Below are 21222 nucleotides of genomic sequence, written 5' to 3'. Positions count from 1 at the left end.
GTATACAAAAGCCTTCTCTGTGTGGTCCTTCAAGAGGAGCTGTTCTGCTCAGAACACATCCTGCATGTCCTGCTGAGGCACAAAGCAATGAGGCCATCTAACCTACAAGAAGGATACTCGATGGTATTTTTTTCAACGATCTCAGGTTAATAGAACCACTGACACTCGAATGGAAAAACCTGCCACTGACCTCTGGCAAAAAGCGAGAAAACCGCCAGCCTGACTCACCTGTATTGGAAGAACGTGACCTCACAGAAGGGTGATGGGATGGTTAATGTCTCTGATGCAACAAGGACATGATTCTCCTGTGCCAAGGGATATAGCAAGAGGAAGGAGAAACCGCATGTTGCCTCCAGCACATGAGTGGCCCTCGGGTGCACTGCATTCTGGGAGCAGACGAGGTCCCAGCTGTGCTCTGGCAGAGTATTTTGTTGTCCTGCCAACTGATAGTCATTCCTAGGCCTTCGATGGTTCAATGAGCATCTAAAGGATTATAAAATCTAAAAGGTCATCACCTTGTAAACCTGAACAAATCTATGATGAAATGAAGGACCCAAAGGCATTTAATTATTGAACACATAAAAGGAAGTATATTTAAAAAAAAATTGGTCAAACTGTCCTGTTATCATTTTAAAGGAATTTACAGGGCTGTTATAGATTATTCTTTTGGAATAATTCAGTTTATAGCAAATGCCTAAACTGGTTTCTTCATTGCACAGTATATTCTCTTAAAATGGGTGCTTTAAAACAATTACATACATATTAAAAATCCTCATTTCTTTGCTTAATTAAAATGTTAATACTCTCAGACAACACAGATCTGAAATGGTGAAACCAGCAATTCCCCCTCCCACCTTACAACAAATTAAATTGAGACAAAATTACAAACACATTTCACTACATGGTTATTATTAATAAAAATCAGTTTCTTTTGTTTGTTTTTTTTATAAAGTTGCCCGAAATGCAAGGGATGTGCATAGGTTTACAACTTAGTCATAATAGCATTTTATTCTTATTCCCCTGGGTGTGCCCCGTGAACGGAATGTACTTTGTTGTAGATTACAGATTGTTTTGTCCAACACAGACACACCGACAGCATAAACGCTCGCGACTGTCCACATGCATTAAGAGTCAAGACCCAACTTCAAATCTCTAAAAGGTTTACAGGGTGCTTCAAAGAGACAGTATCACATTATCTGGATGGTACATAAAGGACTTAAAAAAAATACTATTCTAAAAAAAAAAAGAGGAAAAAAAGGCCTTTAAAAATTTATGAGTTTTGTAATCACTAGACTGATTATTTCAAATAAATAAAGGAAAGAAAGATCTTCCAATCCATAAAATCAGACTCTAAAAAGAATGTAGTGTTCCAACCCCAGTCAAGGTAACAGAATCATTGTTTATTATTATTAAAATAGATTATAGAAAGCAGCATCTATTTTGTGCAGTTTTTAGGGGCCTTGGAAATAAAAAGCTATGATTTCCAAAAATATAACATTCCAAAGGATTGAATAATACATACATTTAAAGATACATTTTATTAAAGTTTAGGAGAACTGATTAAAAAAGATACTGTCTCTTTAAATTAGTGTGTAATTGTTTTTCTCCTCCTATCTATTCGGACATGACAATAATTATAAATGTAGGTCACACTACAACTAGGTAGTCTCTAGGGACCACGACCTGCTGACACAAGGCCGATAACAAAGAGGCTTTTCCATGTATGAGGTGGCTCCCAGTTATGCGGCAGATATCTGGGGGAGGGGGGCCTAATAGACCCAGGAGACGGGGACCCACTGCGGGGCTGTGCACACGTGCTCCACGGCTTCCTCCAAATGTCTGATTGTCTCGTCGATTTCATTGTTGATAATTGTGAGATCGAAGTAGTGTGCGTATGTTCTCTGTAAGATGTCAGACTCCTTCTGCAGACGCTGAAGAGATTCATCCTAAATGGTGAGCGGATGGAGGAAGGGGTGGGCGTGGGAGGAGGGAGAAGCAAAGAGGAGAGAGAAGTCAACCAAGATGGTTTTCTCGGGCTACATTTCTGTCTGTCCCGGTGTCAGAAACAGTTGAGGCCTGCCCATGATGGGACACATCTGAGTGTGAGGCCGAGGCCGCTTCGTGACAGAGGAGATGATGGCCCCCAGGATCCAGGGTCACAGAATGACGGCTTATAACCGTGACTCCTCACCATGCAACAGGGCCTCTATGCCAACCTGGATGGACCAGGACACAACACCCCTCAGCAAACACGTGACCCTGCTCTGGCGGAACTGTGCCCGTCTGGAGTCAGCCAAGACTGTCAGAGTCAGCTGCTCTGTGCTCATCCCCCTGACCCAGGCCTGCCTCATCTCAAACCACTCTCCTGTTTGGCAGAGTGGAGGGGGCTTCGGGGGTGGGGGTGAGGTCAGAGCCCTGCATCCCCTTTCCTTGGTCCTCTGCTCTTGCTTGCACCGAGCCCCGGATCCCAGCTGTGTTTGCCCCAAGAAGCCCCTGCCTCTGGACAACAAACGAAGTTGAATTTTTCTGCCATGTTCCCGGAATTCAATTACATATATAATGCATTGCCTTCACTCACTAGCAGTGGATATGCCAGAGGCAAAAGCTTTGTGGATGTTACCAGTAATGGATGAAATGAGGCCATATCCCAGATACAAAAGCAACTGACACCCGATGAATCCCTTCAAGGTGGTCTGCATTGGAAATGGCCAAACATCACTGTTTGTAGGTCCTCATATCTCTTATGGGAAAAACTCTGAAGGAGAAGCAGCTACTCAACTCTTTGCTGCAGTAAAGACTTTCCCTAAACTTCTGCCGTGAGCCCCAGAAAGCCTCAGGAGGGCAGTTCTTTCAAGATGAGGATCTCTTAAGGGCCACCAGAAAGTCTGCCTCTGCATCTTCATGGTGCAGATATTGTTATACCGAGCTTTTAATGGGGAAGTTCAAGTTTGAAACCAGGAAACTCTGTAAGTCAAATTAACTGATTAGGTAGGTGAGCTGTTGGGTGGACTCTGAAATATTTATCTATCAATAGATACAATTCAATGCCTATTTGTTTGATTAGTATCTCTCTCCCTAACTATAGCACAAACTTGCCCTGCTGTGCCCAGCACTTGGCATTTGCCTTATACATAGTAAGTGCTTAATAAACCTTACCAAAAGAGCAAGCGCTTGGCTGGCTAATACTGGCCGTGATAGGATGTGAGGAGTGTTAAATTGGAAATCTACTAGGAAATGGGGGCCCATGATGACAGAGACCCATCTCTGAAAGGTGTGGTGCCATCATTTGGGAGCTGTTGGCACTCACTGCAGGCTTAGGACTCCTCTTTTCCCTGAGGCCCACCTGTTTATAAGAGACTCTTCCTGGGGGAACCTCGGTGTGTGGTGCAACCCTTTGACAAGGGGATTTGAGGTAAGATAGTAACACTCAATTCCATCACAGCACTACAGTGGGGATGACAGACACCAGACAAATTGGGAAATCAACCTTTCTATCAGGACACTCTGAAATGAGAATGTCCTAACCTGTTTTGTCATCTACCAGAATTTCAAAGCAGGATGTGGCATGCTTTGAATGTTAGGTATTAACTACTTCAGCGTAGGTAAGACCTCAGTTAATCATTACCTTCTAAGGTTGTATCAACACACTTTCTGCTTGCACTTAAAAAGCATAATATTTTCACTGTGGCTCGACAAGAAACACAACACAAAAGCCCCATTTTAGGAAACATGCCTTCACCCAAAGACAGGAGTGCTTCCTACCAGTATGAGAAGGAGCAATTCCTATCATGTCATGCTCCAGGCTAGGGGATTCTATTGGAATGTACAGTAGTCCTGGGCTATTGTAGTCCTGGGCTAACATAAAGTCCTGGGCTTTAAGATCCACTAACAGGGCTTATAATTTGTTCAGAAAGCTGGGCTGATGAAAACATTCAAGAAAATTTATGACTGAGAGCATCACATTTTTAATGTAGTTCTCCCCCCCACCTTAAAGTTCCCTCTTAATGATCTTATAAGATGAAGTTACATTTGTCAGTTTCTTCCTCTACAACAGCTTGTTTGCAGGCTTGACTTAACATGAGCAGGGTTTAACTCAGTGAAAACAAAATGCCTTTATTCTAACAGCAAAAGCAAGGATTTGTGGGAACAAAATGTCTACATGCTAATTCTATGAAAGGAAACAAGGCTGTATTTTATCACCTCCTAGCTGGTACTTACAGGCAATTTTCTGCACCATTTTGGCAGCTATGGAAAATTAGTAAAAGGGAAGGAAAAAAGGCAAAAACAAAAACAAAGCAAAGATGGTAATTCAAGAAAAATACATGGTAACCAAAGGATAAGAGCTAACCACAACATGGAGTTTCAAACACGTTTGTGTATTAAATAAGACGGAAAAGTAGACTTTAGACTTTTTTTTTTCTTTTGCAAATGAAACATCAAAAAATGACTGAAAATATGAGTGACGTAGAAATCAAGATATTTAATCTTTAAACCTAGATGAATTCCCTGGTGGCTCAGATGGGAAAGAATCTGCCTGCCATGCAGGAGACGGGGGTTTGATCCCTGGGTCGGGAAGATACCCTGGAAAAGGAAATGGCAACCCACTCCAGTACTCTTGCCTGGATATTTAATTTTTTTCCTTAAGGTGAAAATCTCCAAGCTTTGATTTTACTGTCATAGACTTGGGTGAGTCTAGGCCACTGTTAACTAGACAGTGCCAAGAACATTCTGGTGGGTTCTAGACCCTGTGGAAGGGATGGTCTTCAGTATTAACTTTGTAGAGAGTTTCCTCGTATGAATGACCCTACAGCAGCAATATATTTACTGGACATGCCATAACTACCTTCTCATCAGCCTGGCAGTAGCAGGCTATGTGAGCCAGCTTGGTTCTAGATGCTACAGCTGAGCCTCACAGGCACCATCTCCATGGTGGCTGCTGACTTGAGTAGGCCTGAGAGGGGACTGAGCTCATTTCTAGGTTTGGGAGTCTCCAGGGGCCTGGGTAGAGGTCCTGCATGGGTTCTACACTGGAGGATGCTCAGGGGAGCCTGGGCAGCTCAGCCAAGGCGGTGGATGCCTCATAGTTGTCCTCAGGCAAAGCCGTCTTTGGCCCCGAGCTCTGTCAGTACAGCTGTGATCAGGAAGGCAGCCCCACAGGGCAGGAGCAGGCCCATGGAGAAGGCTGACTGTGCTGGACACTCAAGCTTGAATTTGCCTAATGACTCTGATCTCGGAAAAACCATACTTCTCTGTGGGGTGTAATTCCTCCTTCTGAAGGAGGACCTTGATCTCTGGAAATCTTAATGGCTGGCATGGAGGACAAAGCAGAGCTTCACTTAGTTGTCTTAATGAGATGGGGCTTTGGCCTTGAACGAGCAACACAAAGGCATCCTTACTCGGGATTGCTGAGTAGAGGACAAACTGATTAATTCTTACCTCATTCAAACCTGGAGTGATAGTTGGTGCGGCAATAAAAACAACAAAAGGAGCAAACTCTGCTGTTCTCAGGACCTTCAGTGCCTGTGTAAACAAAGAGGAAAACTGAGACTTAGAAATAGCTGATGCAGTGTTCAAACAAGCCCATAGAAAATGATACAACTGGAAAAGCCCTTGATTCAAATTTTTGGCCAGATATTATTAAATTTACCACCATTATAAATAACTTATATGACTTCTTTTTGTCCAAGGGGTGGACAGTAGCCGTTGGAAAATAAAAGCTGACAAACTGGACATTTTTCTTAGGAATCTCATGAATCGATCTGAACCCTTTTTCTGCAGAAAAGTGAATATTGATTATGTTTGGTTACTGTTCATTCAAACCTGGTCATTTCAGTTTTTAGGAAATGCATTTTGGGGTAGATGGGGGCCAGCAGGCTGGCTCAGAACTCATCTAGAGCCCACCAAGCCACACTGCAAATTGCTCACAGGGAGAGCAAGTCCTGACCACTGTGACTGTGTTCACACCGACACAGGCCTTCTGAGTTGTCCCAGGGGAGGCCACCCCGCCCTACTCTGGGACTCTACAGGGAAGGGAGACCCCATGTAGAGACGGAGCGTGGAGCTACTCTAGACGCCATGTGACTGTGAGTAATTTGCAGGCCTGTGATAATACCTGTGTTCAAGGGAGAGGCACCTCTGAGGCCCCTTTCAGTTCTGTTCTGAGGCATCCAAAACCTCTAACTGCAAGCTACTAGTTTGTACAGAGATACTGCAAAGTTTGCACGTCATGCTGTGGGACTTGATTCTGGTCAGGGGTTGGTGCTTCTGCCCCTCCCCTCTGAGGACAGGGCTCTCCCCTGACCCCAAGCAAGGGGTTACACGCCCACCCTGCAACAAAGTCCAACATAGGCACACAATTCACAAGTGACTGGCATATAACTAATTCGTATGCATCAGGGGTAAATATCTTGCTGTCCTTTATTTAAGACTCTAACATGTCTATTCTGTTAGCCACAGTTTGCTTTCTTTTTTTAAATTTTTTTAATTAATTATTTTAATTAGAGGCTAATTACTTTATAATATTGTATTGGTTTTGCCATACATCAACAGTTTGCTTTCTAAACAGCCTTTCAGTTGTTTGTGTTGCCCTATCCCTACTCCCCCATCCCCACCCCCAGTGCCTGGTTTGCTGTAGTAACAGTTTGGGCTGCTTTCCAATTCCCAGGTGGCTCAGTGGTAAAGAATCCGCCTGCCAATGCAGGAGACATAAGAGATGTGGGTTCAATCCCTGGGTTGGGAAGGTCCCCTGGAGAAGGACATAGCAACCCACTCCAGTATTCTTGCCTGGAGAGTCCCATGGACAGAGGAGCCTGGCAGGCTACAGTCCATGGGGTCGCCAAGAGTTGGCCACGACTGAGCATGCGTGCACAGAGCTCCTTATTAGCCACGTGATCTTGGTCTTGGTCAGAGTGAGCCTTTAGCACACAGAGTGATTGTTTTAACGGGACTTTCCAGGTGGCGCTAGTGGTAAAGAACCTGCCTGCCAATGCAAGAGATGTGAGTTCAATCCCTGGGTGGGGAAGGTCCCCTAGAGCAGGGCATGGCAACGCACTCCAGTATTCTTGCCTGGAGAATCCCATGGACAGAGAAGCCTGGCGGGCTGCAGTCCATGGGGTCGCAGAGTTGGACACAACTGAAGTGACTTAGTATGGCATGGCACAACCCTACTAAGCCCTGCCATTAGAATGATCTTTGGGAACTACAAATTTCCTCATATCACCCCTCCACTCTAAACCCTGCGAGATCTCCTTCTTGGCCTTGGGATGAAATGTAGCCTGGTCCATGCTCACCTTTCTGTCCCCCTCTGTGGACAGGCCTTGCTGAACTGCTTTTAGTTCCACAAAGGGTCATCCTTTCTCTTCCTGCTCCCTCTGCCTGGATACTCACTCCATCCCCTGGCCCCCCTTCCCTACGCTCCCTGTTGCTTGGCTGAGTGTTCTTTCTTCTGCAAATCCTTTGTGGGGTGTGAGTGGAGACAGGCGCCCCTCTGGTTTGCTCCTGACACACCCACACTTAGGCACCTGTAGGGCCCGTCACCATGGAGATGCAAGTGTCTGGATGTTGCCAGCTAAGCTTCTTGAGGGCAGGGCTGTATCATTCAGTGGTTGCCCTCTTGCCCCAAATGGCACCTGGCAGAAATTGTCTTTTGATCAAGCAAAGATGTAAAAGTAGTACATACAATTCACACAAAGTCTGTTTTGCTTTTTGAGGCAGGTTTGATTAGAGGGTATTGTGTTTTCATGCCTCAAACGACTCTCTCAGCCTCTCTCAGCTTCTATGAATATCAAGGCATGGAAGAGGCAAACTGGCTGCTCAAGGTTTTGAGTTTCCTGTTCAGTGCAAGGTTCACTTTCTCCAGGATTATGTTTCTGAATTTTAGGTACAGTTTCTCCTTGTGGGGTAAGGGAGTGTGGCACATTATTTTGCCTGCCATCAAAGTGCTGTCAAAAAACAAAACAAAACAAAACAAAAAAAACGTGCTTTAATTGTGAAAGTCACAGGCTCAGATTCCCTGTGGGAGAAACCTCTTCAAACTTGCATATGTTCATTTTTGAAAGAGGTAATTGGCAGTTCTTTGCAAAGCCTTTTGTGATTGAAGATTTTCGCAAGGAACAAATACCATGAAGAAGTCCATATATAGCTCAGTAGAGCTTAACAGGGATCTTCGCTTAGAATGGGCCTTTCTATCATTAATATTGGGGGCCTTTTTTCTGTCCTTCCTATGCTCATAAATCAGGTGACTCCAGGGTCAGTTGAGACATAAGTTTTCCTGGTCATTCCACACCCACCCAGAGTCACCTTCTGGGCAACTTGGATGGGGACAAACTAAGGCATAGTCCCTACCCTTGCTCCCATCCCTGAGGTGCCAGATAGATGTCCATGAGCCACAACCCTCGGATGAAGTTGAGAATACAGCCCCTGGTGTGAAACGGACTTTTCTCCACTCAGTGACCACAGCCTAAAAGCCACCTAATTGAGTATTTTCAGTTCTAGTCTGCTATCCTATTACTACACCAGAAAACTCAGCAACTGTTATCTGCGTGAGGATTACCCTGCTCTACGCAGCATTCACGGGCTTCCCAGGTGGCGCAGTGGTAAAGAATCTGCCTGCCAACGCAGGAGACATGGGTTAGATCCCTGGGTTGGGAAGATCCCCTGGAGAAGGGAATGGCAACCCACTCCAGTATTCTTGCCTGGAGAATCCCATGGACGGAGGAGCCTGGTGGGCTACGGTCCATTGGGTCACAAAGACTGGGACACGACTGAGCAACTGAGCACAATCACCCCAAGACATTCACACCCTTAGTCTTTAACCATGAAGACGGGAAGGTCGTTCAGCACCTACTGCATGAGACCGTCAATGTAGACTGTAGTCACCACACCACCAACTGCCTCTTATGTCTAAGAATCAGGTGATATATTCCGTTAGCAGTTAACTCCAAGGAAAAAACCAACATACTTTCCACTAGATGAGAATTATGTGATTCATGACATTCTCCTTTTTGTCCTGGCTGCCAGGAAGTTCCGAGCCTCATTTCATGTTTATCACAGTAACTACAGTAGCCTCTGTGGTTAGTATATTTGCTTCCTCCTCCTGCTCATGGCTTTGACTTTCTCTCCTATATTACTATAGTTTCAAAAATGCTAAGATGCCTCGAATCCTGACTGAGATCTTGCCTAGTCTCCCTCATATCTTCAGCAGTCACCATGCACATCCTCAGTTCTTGAAGGCCTCTGTCCCCAGACTCTGCTCTACTTATGGCTCTCAAGTGGGTGCCATTTTCTGGCATAGTCTTAGCTTGCCTGAAGTTCAGGAGCAGGAAATGGGATTGCTTCACCAGGATCCCCCTCTGTCAGGCCATTAGTAGGTGGCTTTAAGATGATCTCTAAACCCTCTTCCTTTTTGACTTTTAAGACGAGACACAGATTTGTTAATATTCATAGGCAAATATCTCTTTCTGAATCCCCAAGAAGGGAGAGTCTAGAAAGACCACCGAAAATATGTTGGATTCAGACAGGCAATGAAGCATTAATTTAACATTTAAAGCTAACTCTTTCTCTTTTGCAGATGAGTTGATTTAATGGCTTATCTGTGGCCAATAATTAATCTCAGGTTACTACCCTCAAGGAATAAAAACTCATTTGACCAAATATCTAAGCAGCAGCTATCTTTAAGACTTAACTAGGAGAAGGAAATGGCAATCCACTCCAGTATTCTTGCCTGGAAAATCTCATGGACAGATGAGCCTGGTGGACTAGTGTCTGGCATCCCAGAGTCGTACACAATTTAGCAACTGAACAACAACAACACACAATCAGGCAGATGGTGATTTGGGGAAATAGTTCTTGATGGAAATGTGACATGAAATGAAGAGTGAAGTGACCTAGCAATATGGAATACAGAGTTTTGTAAGAAATTAACATTTGTGTATAGAATAATAATTGCAAATATTCAAACAATAAAGTCCATGGCTAAAGAAAAAAAAAAAAAGACTTAACTGGTTTTTGCATCGAACCTTGACTGGTGATTCGTTTCACATATGATATTATACATGTTTCAATGCCACTCTCCCAAATCATCCCACCCTCGCCCTCTCCCACAGAGTCCATAAGACTGTTCTATATTAAAAAAAAAAAAAAGATCTTAATGACCCAGATAACCACACACAAAAGACTTATCTGGTTTTTGCAAAATTAAAAACCACTTAAGGGCAAGTATTGGAGTCATTTTGGAGAAAGATCTAAGGGCTTAAGAAGAACACAATGATCCCAGAAACTGACTTCACATAACAGCTCCTAGTTCAGAACCCGGGGGCTCTTGTTTCTAAGCCCAGATCCCTAATAGGACTGTACATCCTCCTTGATGACAACCTTTCCCCCTGTGGGCGAAAGCAAAGCCACAGCAATTTTGTTACTGGCAACTCTTCAGTGCAGCAAATGGCCAAATCAGAATATAATTAAAATCTAAAAAAAAAAAAAAAAAACCCAAACAAACACCCCCCCCCCACCTTTTTTTAATTATATCATGTGGCATGTGGGATTTCTTAGTTCCCTGACCAGGGATCAAACCTGTGCCCTCTGCAGTGGAAGTGCAGAGTCTTAACCACTGGACCACCAGGGAAGTTCCTAAAACTGTCTTGACTACACATTGGAGCTATGAGAGTTCTGGGATGAGGGACATAGATTATTTTCTGAGCCATGGCTTTATTTCCATGAGAAATCAGCTCTACAGCTTTCCTCAGGTTTAACTTCCTTACAGATTTTTCTAAATGTTAAAGATTTAAATTGTACTCCTATATACAAGGTGCACCAGCTTAAGGATTAATCAGGGTTAACTTTTCTAGGATGCTACAGTGAAAGGAAGCTGGGATTTTCTGTTTAAAAGAACAACCCGAATGCAAACCAAGACTGTTCAAGTGACAGTTAGGTTAAGCCTTGATTTCTTCATCTACAAAAGTGGATACAGACGTCTCGATCTCTGGTTACAAGGATTAGGTAGAAGAACTAATTGCTTGGCAAATGTAGAGGAACATAATCTATTCCTATTATTTTAAGAGAAGTCAGGTTACTCATTTTTGTCTAAAGTCTTTACCATGGTCCTTTGGGATTAAAGTAGAACTGTAGCATCTTATACAGTATTATTAGACATGTGTTCAGTTTGGCCTGAACTGTCTAAAGTCAGTTAATATGGCACAGACAACGAGCTGAACACCAGTGTGGGCTTTCCAGGGTGTCAGCAGTGGCTGAAGGGAGAGAGTTGTAAAAATGCCACCTGGCACTTCGCCCATTATAGATGGTTTTTGATGAACACTGAGGAAGGAATTTCATCCTTACCAGCTTGCCTTATTTGTATTCTTAGCTCCTGGCAGAATGCTTAGAACATACTAAGCAGTTAATACAGGCTGGTTGAGTCCAACTGTCCGTGACACACAATGGAGTGGGTAATCAGACGGCCAGGGTGGGAAAAGGGCGTGGAGAAAACGTCTTAAGGAGAGAGACTCCCCGAAGCAATGGGGCTCTGCCTGACAGCAAGTTGGTCATGGCCACGGGCATCCTGAAGGCAGGGTGCAGGCCCCGTCCAGCCGCGGGGGTGAGTGGGCTGAAGGGAGAGAAGCCTGAGGGCAAAGCCCAGGTGGTGCAGGCTCTGGGCACCTGTGGCTGGACCGCTGGATGTGACGGTCACGGTGCCTGGGACCAGAGCGGTCAACCAGACTGGTGAAGGAAGTGGGATCCATGTGATCCCCGAGCCCAGGGCCCTATCTCTCCCGAGAGACCCCAGTTCTGAGAGGAGGGGGACAAAGGAGGCAGGAGAGAAGAAAGCGGTGAGCCCCGCCAGCAGATAGGGAACAAGGAAGATGCCCAGGTCGGGCCACAGGTTGCTCTGGTGCCCAGTGCCGCACGTGGGCATCCTGGTAAGGCCGAGACAAGTGTCTCCCGCTCAGCAGTGCAGAGCAGTGCAAGGCTGGGCAGGGGAGAGGGCACAGGGAAGCTGGGTGCCAGGAAGGGAGCAGCGGTAGCAGCAACAGCAACAGCGGTGGCGGCAGCGGCAGCAGGTGAGGCAGAAAGCCCTGGAAAGTGGGCTGAGGTAACGCGGAGGGGGTCTGAGGAGCCCTGCAGCCAGCATACTGCTAGAGACATTACTACCAGCAGAAAACGACGTTCAGGTGAAGACCAGTGTGGAACCCAAGGACAGGGTGTCGAAGACCAGGACCAGGATTGAGACTTTGCCTCTAGCCACCCCTGGCCAGAAGATTTTTCCAATCCCTAGTAAGGAGGGATCAGTAGTTAAACAAAAATCAATCTACATTACACATCATATATTTAGTTCTCTAAAGGTCCAAGTTCATTGTTAAGTAGCTGTATAGCGTTCACCCTACTGTTGCTTTCCTCCCCAGCCCCTTAACCAGATTCCAAGTTCAAGAACCCCATTAGGTGCTGGGACATGGAAATGGCTGAATCCCCTGGCCCTGAGGTTAAGATCTGGGGGCCAAGTAACTGAGCCGCCAGGCCCCAGGTCACATAAACCCTGGTTAAGCTGGTTCCATTCTCTTTTTGGGGATGGTTAGGGGCCCAAGTCTCACACAGTGGCCATTGACCAGGGATCTTCCCTGCCCCGGGGTAGCCAAGTAAGCCTTCTGGTGAGACAAAGCCTGCTGGAGGAGAGCTGGTCTACCATTTCAGCAGGTGGTACACTGATTCTACTTATAAGTGATAAGGGATTTTCCGTACAGGTTGGTCTTAGAAACAGCAGGCCGCAGAGTCACATGGGCACCCACAAGCCTCTCCTGTAACCTGCCCGGGTGTCTACAACTCCCAAATCCTTCCTACTAGGCTTTGAGTCCCACTTGTTAGTTTGTCCTCAGATGAAAAATAGCTTGTGAGCATTTCTGATGTAAGGCCTTGTGCTTTTTCCTTTGCAAGTTTAATAATTTCAATTTCTTTCAGCACAGGATGCATCTGCAGATCATCTAATCGTCTCTGAGTCCAGCTCTCTGAGCCCTCTCCAGGTTCTCCATATGCCTTCAAGTTTAAGCTCAGGGTCAGGCACTGGCCCTTAGTAAAGAGGTGGAGGAGGCTGAGAACCACCACGGGTCTGTACCCCTGCTCCACCTGGCATAACCTGGGGCTCGCTCGTGCTTGCATTCATAAAGCTAGGGCTGCACATCAGACCCAGGGCCCAGGGTCAGAATTTCTTGCTGGTGATTAACCTAAGATGCTGGCAGAGGCTCTGATGGTCTAGTGTGAGCTGTACCAAGAGAGGAAAGGTGGCTGCGGTGTTTAACCAAGTGCCAGAGTCTCATCCTGAGTCAGATTAATGGAGGGTTTCTGGAGACCTGATCAGGCGCCTTACTGAGCACCTGAGTATAATGAATCTCATAAGAGAATAGTTTCTCTTTCTTAGATACACTGTGTGCAGTCTGAGCACAACGATTAGCTTGCATTTTGGGTGGTTAACTCATGGTGCCTTCATTGCTGATACTTTCCTGTAGCTTGCTATTAGATTATTATGTGACCCATGATGTTCTGATGGCACATTTTGTTTCAGAACCTGAGCTTAGCATGCAGGCAGGATGACGGCATGCCAGGGGTGGCCGGGCATTACCTGAGGCTCCACGTCCAGTATCGCAATCAGACCTTGCTCGTGGATCTTGCGGATGGTCTCCAGTTTTGTCCCGTACATCGCATCCTCGTGGCTGCCGTACTCCAGGTACTCGTTATTAGAGATGTCTTGCATCATTTGGTCATGAGATACAAAGTAATAATTCTTTCCGTTTTCTTCATCTTTCTTTGGAGGTCTGGTTGTATCTGCAGAGTCACAGGTCAAAAGAGGTTTAAGAGGCTGAGCGTATGAGCCGATGCTCCCCATGGACCTGTGCTATGCTGTGCTTAGTTGCTCAGTCACGTCCGACTCTTTGTGACCCCATAGACTGTAGCCCGTCAGGCTCCTCTGTCCATTGGGATTCTCCAGGCAAGAATACTGGAGTGGACATCCTATCCTTTCTCCAGGGGATCTTCCCAACCCAGGGACTGAAGCCAGGTCTCCTGCATTGCAGGCAGATTCTTTACCATCTGAGCCACGAGAGGAGCCCCCAGTGGACCTACCTGAACTCATTCTCTCTTAAAAGCCATGGATCCTGTAGCATATGTCACCCTCTGTTCCCACCCCCAGTAGCTTTGTAGAAATCAGTTCTAGAAGTCCTATTTGTTCATGTGACACCAGAACATAGTAGTTGGTTAGTTGTTTGGTTTGGTGAACCTTTCCGTGTGTAGATGAGATCTATTTCATCCCTTCAAGGGTAATGACAGGGGAAAGACACTAAATGACCCAGGATTAACTTAACTTGCTGTATGCTTTAATGCAGTTAGGTCTTCAGAGAAGGAAAAAGGAGAATTAAACAATAGAAAACCCCAAAGGGTTATTTAAGTAAATGAAAATTAAAAAAAGTTTAAAAATTCAGTTCCTCAGTTTTACTAGCCACATTTCAGAGGTTTAGTACCCACATGTGCCTAGTGGCTACTGTACTGGACAGCACAGATATAGAATGCTCTCACGAGAGAACATTCTATTGAATAGTGCTGGTTTACAGCATCATGTACAAGGAGACTATTAGAATACAGCAAAAGGGATATTGGAAACATAATGACCTTAGCCAGACATGGCCATAATAGTTAGGAAAGACCTAAACTAGGAATTGGCAAACCATGGCTTGTGGGCCAAACATGGCCTGCTGTCTGTTCTTGTGAATAAAATTCTATTGGAACACAGCCATGCTCATTTGTTTACATATTGCTTTCAAGCCACAATGGCGGAGTTGAGCAGTTGTGTCAGAGACCATATGGCCTTGAAAACCTCAAATATTTGCTGTCTAGTCCTTTACAGAAAAGGTCTGCTGACTCCTGACCTGAGTGAGTGTTTACTAAAATATCTGCCCATAAGTCCTGCTTCTGTGGGATACTAACAGGACCAGCATTCTCCAAAATGCACTTTAGGAGATGTTTTTCTAGATAAGCCAGAAACAACAGTTTTAGTTTTCTTTCTCCTTTTGCTTCTTTGCTTTTTTGAGCAGGGACAAATTTATGCAACTCTTTGTGGTACATGAGTCCAAACCCAGGGGGAGTTCCCCATCTCCTGCTCCAGCTAGACTGCACAACTCCTAAGTGCTCATGGACATCAAAACGTGGATGTTTAAAGAAGAACCCTTTCTCCAGGCACACAAAAAACTGAAGAAACAGCATACTACACTGACGCTGTATTATGTGCTATATACATACCCATGGTCAAATATTATGGCAAGTAGACATGATTAGGGTCAGCAGAGCACACTTTAAAACCAAGCTAGTTCATTGGCTATTTAATAACATAGAATTTCAATTGCTTATGTGATCAAGAAGAAGGTTAGCTAAGCTTGCTCTACTCATGGTCTAGACATAAGGAGAATTAAAATAATATTTGGAAGTATTTTACTAGAAAACTCAAGTGGTACCAATTGAAAGAATATTTGGTGAATTTCTTTCTTTCTTTTTTTTTTTTTGAGTAAATCAGATAGGGTTCTGGGATGAGAGTGGTCTGATGAAGCCTCACAACTCTCTGGGGTGTAGAGAAAAGTCAGTGGTGTTGACATGGCATTGGAAGGCACTGCAGGATGGAGTCAATCATCACACATTCTCCTTTAGCTCTTCTCACTCTGAACAAAGCTCTAATTGCGAGAAAGCTTTTGGGATTCAAATTTTAAACTTTGGAATAGTAATAATAAAAATAATAAAATGAGAGTAGTAAGTTGCTATTATCTATCCAGTATCTGCTAAGTACTTCACATGACCTTAAATCCTCTTCATCTTCCTGGAATTACTTCATTTTGTAATTGAGGAAGCAAAGAGGACATGAGATTAAGGATAAGATAGAGAAAATCAGGAGAATAAAAATATTACAGATTTAAAATTCTTTACAATAAGCAGTGGATAGCCCATTGTGTTTTAAAAGTGATAAAAGTCAACAATTTAGGTACTGATTAAGGAAAATATTGTTATATCAAAGAAAACTATACTATCATTAAAACCTATTTTTCTGAAGAATAATTCATCTGGGTAACATTTATGACATACTGTTGGAAAAATTAGTTTATGAACAGATTGGACGAGCCCAATTTTGTTAAACTATAACAGTGATAACACACACATACACATGATGTGTTTGTACTAAGAGAAGTCTGGAAGGATATTCAATAAAATATTGATGGCACTATTATTTGGGGGGGTGGTGGTGGTAGGACTTCCCTGGTGGCTCAGTGGTAAAGAACCTGACTGTCAATGCAGGAGACTTTGGGTTCAATCCCTGGGTCAGGAAGATCCCCTGTGGAGGAAATGGCAACCCACTCCAATATTCTTGCCTGGGAAATACCATGGACAGAGGAGCCTGGCGGGCTACACCATGGGGTCACAAAGAGTCGGACATGACTGAGTGACTAAACAACAACTATAAGGCGTGGGTGGGGTTGGGATTAACTGTTAACTCATTTTCTTCTTTGTTCTTTTCTGGATTTTCCAAATTTCCTATAATGAACAGTTCTTACTATGTTATCAGAAAAATATGTAAATTACAATATTGGAAAAATACTAGGAAAAATATACTTAATTGCTTACGTGGAATAGGGTATGCAAACCGGTCTGGGTGCTTTGTGATGAGGGTGTTCTTTATGTGTCTTCTCCCAACACCATGCGCACCTATGTCATTTTTCAAAAAGTTAAAATTGATAATCGTTAATAATAATTGTAAAATGTTTTGAAGATGAAAATAAGAAAGCCACTTATACAGTCAAACTTACCTAACAGGACTAGTGTTTTCCTTTTGAATGCTGGCAGTTTTACTACTTCTTCATATGTAACAAGATCTAATTGATCAAACACTAAAATGCAAAGATTTAGAAGGAATATAAATTTACAGAAGGAATAGTTCATGTATATAAATTATAATTTTACTGGCAAAACCAAAATTATAGTAAATCCATGTCTTAAGAAATATGAATCCAACTTATGATATATAGCTCATATGTAATTTAAGTCATATAACCTTTTGGGAGAAAAGTTCACTTTTAAGCCCATGAAAATGCACTTTAGAACCAGGGGCATCCAAAGACATGTTGGGCACATGCATATAAGTCCAATTGTGAAAGATACTGCATCTCTTTTCATGCAGTATCCAACAAATCATATGAGTTCATTCAAAACCACATGCTGTTCATATTTTTGCAATTTTAAGAAATCAGCGATACTAAAAAGAAAAAGTCTCCAGACAGTGACCAACATGAATATAGCGTGAATGCAACTAGAATTAACCAAGAAAGAGTCCAGCTAGATTATTTCTAGGGATGGATGAGAGATGCATGGACAGCTGGTCTTTAACTTGACGGTTCTTTCTTTCAGCAGAGTTGCTGAAGGTAGCATGCTAGATTCTGTCAAAGTCAAGTTCTGTAAGTGTGATTTCACAAACTTTGGAAATGAGCATCTCACAGGTTTTATTGTAACCCAGCTAGCTATCCATTTAGTGGAAAGTCTTGGGTGTGTAAGTAGGGGAACATGCTTCACTGGACCCCTAACTTTGTCAGCCTGTGTATGGTAAGTTGGGATGGATAGAACCAGAAGAAGCATGAAGCAGTCTGAACTTGGAAACCTTTGCAAAAAGGGAGTTCTCTAATCATTACAGACTGAGAAGAAAAGCTTTAAAAATAGTTTTTTGAAACCTGATTCTTAATAAAACTATTACAAAAACTTTCCCAAGAGGATGACCGTTCCTGTTGAAGTTTAAGGTAGTCCGATTCTCACATACATTTGAAAATTCTCACAAGAAGGTTAAAATCATGTATCTGTGTTCCTGTAATTTTTTTTCTATGTGGAATTACCCAAATGTTGTCAGGCACACACTGAAATTTCTTTCTTTCTTTCTTTCTTTTTTAAAGAATATTGAATAAGGTCTGGATTTTAGAGGGGTTGCAATAAATTCCATGAAACTGATTCCATGGTATAATAGAGGAATCTACAATGCTTCAGTCAATTATTAAGAGAAGCATCTATTCCCTGAAACAATATGGCCAACTGCTTTTGAATATTAGCTCAGTCCTTAACATTTGTGATTTTCCCAGTAGCAAAGAACCTTAAAATGCAAAATAGGATACTCTGGAATGCAATAGATCAGAAACAAACAAACAGAAGTATAATTCCAAAAATATTAAAAAAGAGAAATACAATATGTTAAAAATAAGGGTTAGTGCATGTTAATGGGTATTTGTGCATTTGTTTTCCTTTGATAACTTGATTGCATAAAGGTTGACTAAAAGACTTTAAAGCATATTTCTCTAGCAACAGCTAAAAAACCACAAAATGCTTTCTGTGTTTAGAATGGCAGATTCACAAAATCGAAATGAACAGGAGGTTCTCTGCATGGCAGAGCTAGCTAGTCATGCTGCAGTGGTAATGGTGACGAAGAGTTGTAAAAATAAAAGGAGAGCAGACGGCATTGTTCTTTATACCTATTGCCCTCTGAGTGCTATGTCCATCAAGAAAAGTATGCTTATGAAAGAGGTCCATCAGCAAGCTGATATACTTTAGTATCTAGAAATAATCAAGCATCTCACAAAAGAGCAAGATGTTGACACATATTTTTCTGAATGGTATGTACATCTCTTTCCCTCTATAGATTCTATTCAATCTTACTGAATTAAGTCATCTTTTTTCAACCACATAAGAATGAGTTAGATACGAACAATCAACATGACAAACAAATGAACAGATATGTTACACATCAATATCTTAATCATAAATGAGTAGCATGAAGAGGTTACTCTGGTCTAAATGAAATCATCACATGGCCACAGGATGGAGAAACAGTAAAAGAGGATATTTTCAAATATGACATACAAGGAATATAAGGAGAACACTTAGAGACTGAACTTTTAAAGGTTTCAAGTTGTTTGCTGATTAAAAGAAAGGGACTTGATGAGAGGAAATCGTCAAAAACAAAGAGGCACAGTCACTCAACAGGTTACTTACATGCACAGAGGCCATTGGGAGTAAGACAGCATGAAAAATGTACAGGGGTCATTGAAATATGGCTTTTAATATATTAGTAAAATAAAAGTATAATATGCACAAAAGAAACTTTACCATGCAATATTCTAAACACAAGGCAAATAAATCACATTAAGAAACAAACTCATTTTAATAAAAAATCCAACAATAACCTTATATATAAGTCAGTGGGTTTTATATACTAGCAAATGCATACAAATTTTGTCTGGAAATCATTACAAGAAACCTTCTTCAGGGAGTGTAGGTGTGGAAGTCTTTTGCTTTTCATTTTGTGTCTTTTCTAATCACATCTGCCTATTACTTTTACTATTAAAAAAAACTGTCAACAGGGCCACTTTCAGTTGTCTTTAGAGTTCTCGGTATTAAAGAAAACAAAAGTAATAGATTTTAAAATTCAACAGTACTAATTTGTGGTATTAAGCATAATTTAAACACACCTATGAATGGTATTGTAGAAATCCTCTATAGATTTGTTCATATTTGTATATATAAATGGGGTTTCTCAGGATATTTAAATACCACTGCTCAGGGCTTTAACATTAAAAAAAAAAGGAATTAATGAAGACGTTAAGAAAAAAGTTTGTATTAATAACTTGACCTAAAACTGATTTTGGAAGTCCTAGGGCTGAGGAATCTCAATGCCTCAAAGAGTATAGTTCTTCTAGAAGCACGGCAATGCTTTTTGTGTCAAATTTGTGACAAAATTTTTTTTATGTTTTATAGAAAATGTATATACTGTAAAACTCAAACATAATCAAATCTATTCCCAAGGCTTCAGAAATACAGTCTGGCACATTGTTCTGACTTCTCTGTAAGCTATTCAAGACACCTGTAAGTATTTAGGCAACTATTCTCTAGTAGAATCTTTTTCCATAAAAAAAACTTTAACATTTATTCCTTGTCTCAGTAGGAAAAGCCACATAGTATCTTCAAATACTAAACCTCCACTTAGGTGAGAAATTTCACACAGGTAACACTGGGCTGAGCCCACACACAAACGCCTGCAGTGGCCAGGCAGCTCATTTGTTTGAGTGAATGGGCCACATGCAAGCATGGAGTCCTGGAGACAATGGATCCTATAGAATGAGTGTCCATCAAGAGGGACCTCAACAGCCTAGAGTCGCTAAGGGAGGAAGTGGGCCCCATGTTAGCACACTCCGTTCCTTCAAGGAAAGGTAAGAAACCAAGATTTTATGTTAAATATTTGATTTTCAGATGATTATTTTAAACACTATATATGTATGGAAAAAACAACATTTGTTTATGGGTCACATTCAGCTGATAGACTCCCACTATATAAAGTGAGAAGTAGGCAACAGTTTGAATAGAATTATGCTTTAACTAGACATGTGGAATTTCCAGGTAACAGAAATGGAAATAATTAATTCTAGTATTTTATCATTTCTATTAGTTCTAGGTCTTAATAAAGTTCTCGTCTTTCATTTTTACTACAAATATAAACAACTTCAGAATATAATGAATATATAGTTGCAGAATTCTCAAAGAAAGGAAAAAAAATATGGTCCTTATTTTTTAAAAATTATTTTTCAATGTATAAAAATCAGTGGCATTTCTTTTTTTAATTGAAGTATAGCTGACTAACAATGTTTTAGTTTCAGGTATATAGCAAAGTGATTCAGTTTATATATATATTTTCAGATTCTTTCCCCTTATAGGTTATTACAAGATATTGAGTTCCCTGTGCTATACAGTAGGTCCTTGTCGGTTACTTATTTTATATGTAGTAGTGTGTATATGTTAATCCCAATGGCCCTTATTTTATTTTACTGAGGACTATGGGAAGATCCCCTACTGTATTTTACAATCAACTCTTGAATAAAACAGAAAACCCCTTTCAGAAATATAGTTTGATTTGTGGCCTATGAACCCATTTGTCCAGTTCTTGGTATTTAAAAATATGATATTTCAAAGTACTCAAAGCATTTACTTTCCCATTGGAGGTCAACAGTATGTGTTTCTCTCTTTTAGAGCAATTCTTTATGTCAACAACACCACGTATTAGGGTAAACTTTCATCATAGCTAAAAGCAGAACAGCTGATAAAATACTTGACTTTCCTTCCTGACAGTTTCATCTCTTATAAAGTCAAGGTAATAAGCAAATGGTTCTTCTGGTCTTT

General features: G+C 42.1%; 1 protein-coding gene and 1 non-coding gene across 11 annotated transcripts in view; both read right to left on the bottom strand.

The window, feature by feature from the left end:
* Positions 1 to 562: 562 nt before the first annotated feature.
* Positions 563 to 21222, bottom strand: part of CASK (calcium/calmodulin dependent serine protein kinase) — a 372618-nt gene continuing 351958 nt past the window's right edge. For all 10 annotated transcript variants that reach the window (XM_061410389.1, XM_061410391.1, XM_061410392.1 and 7 more), the window contains 5 exons: positions 16824 to 16904; positions 16642 to 16722; positions 13604 to 13806; positions 5437 to 5520; positions 563 to 1946 (listed from right to left, as the gene is read on the bottom strand). In XM_061410389.1, coding sequence (XP_061266373.1) covers positions 1770 to 1946; positions 5437 to 5520; positions 13604 to 13806; positions 16642 to 16722; positions 16824 to 16904 — 626 coding nt within the window. In that variant the 3' untranslated portion in view covers positions 563 to 1769. The remainder of the gene's footprint in view (positions 1947 to 5436; positions 5521 to 13603; positions 13807 to 16641; positions 16723 to 16823; positions 16905 to 21222) is intronic.
* On the bottom strand, positions 10549 to 10621 carry TRNAG-UCC (transfer RNA glycine (anticodon UCC)). Its single transcript has one exon. It is a non-coding gene; the product is annotated as a tRNA-Gly (tRNA).

This window comes from Bos javanicus, chromosome X (assembly GCF_032452875.1).
Source record: "Bos javanicus breed banteng chromosome X, ARS-OSU_banteng_1.0, whole genome shotgun sequence".
NCBI lineage: Eukaryota > Metazoa > Chordata > Mammalia > Artiodactyla > Bovidae > Bos > Bos javanicus.
This window is presented reverse-complemented; position numbering and strand designations above follow the sequence as displayed.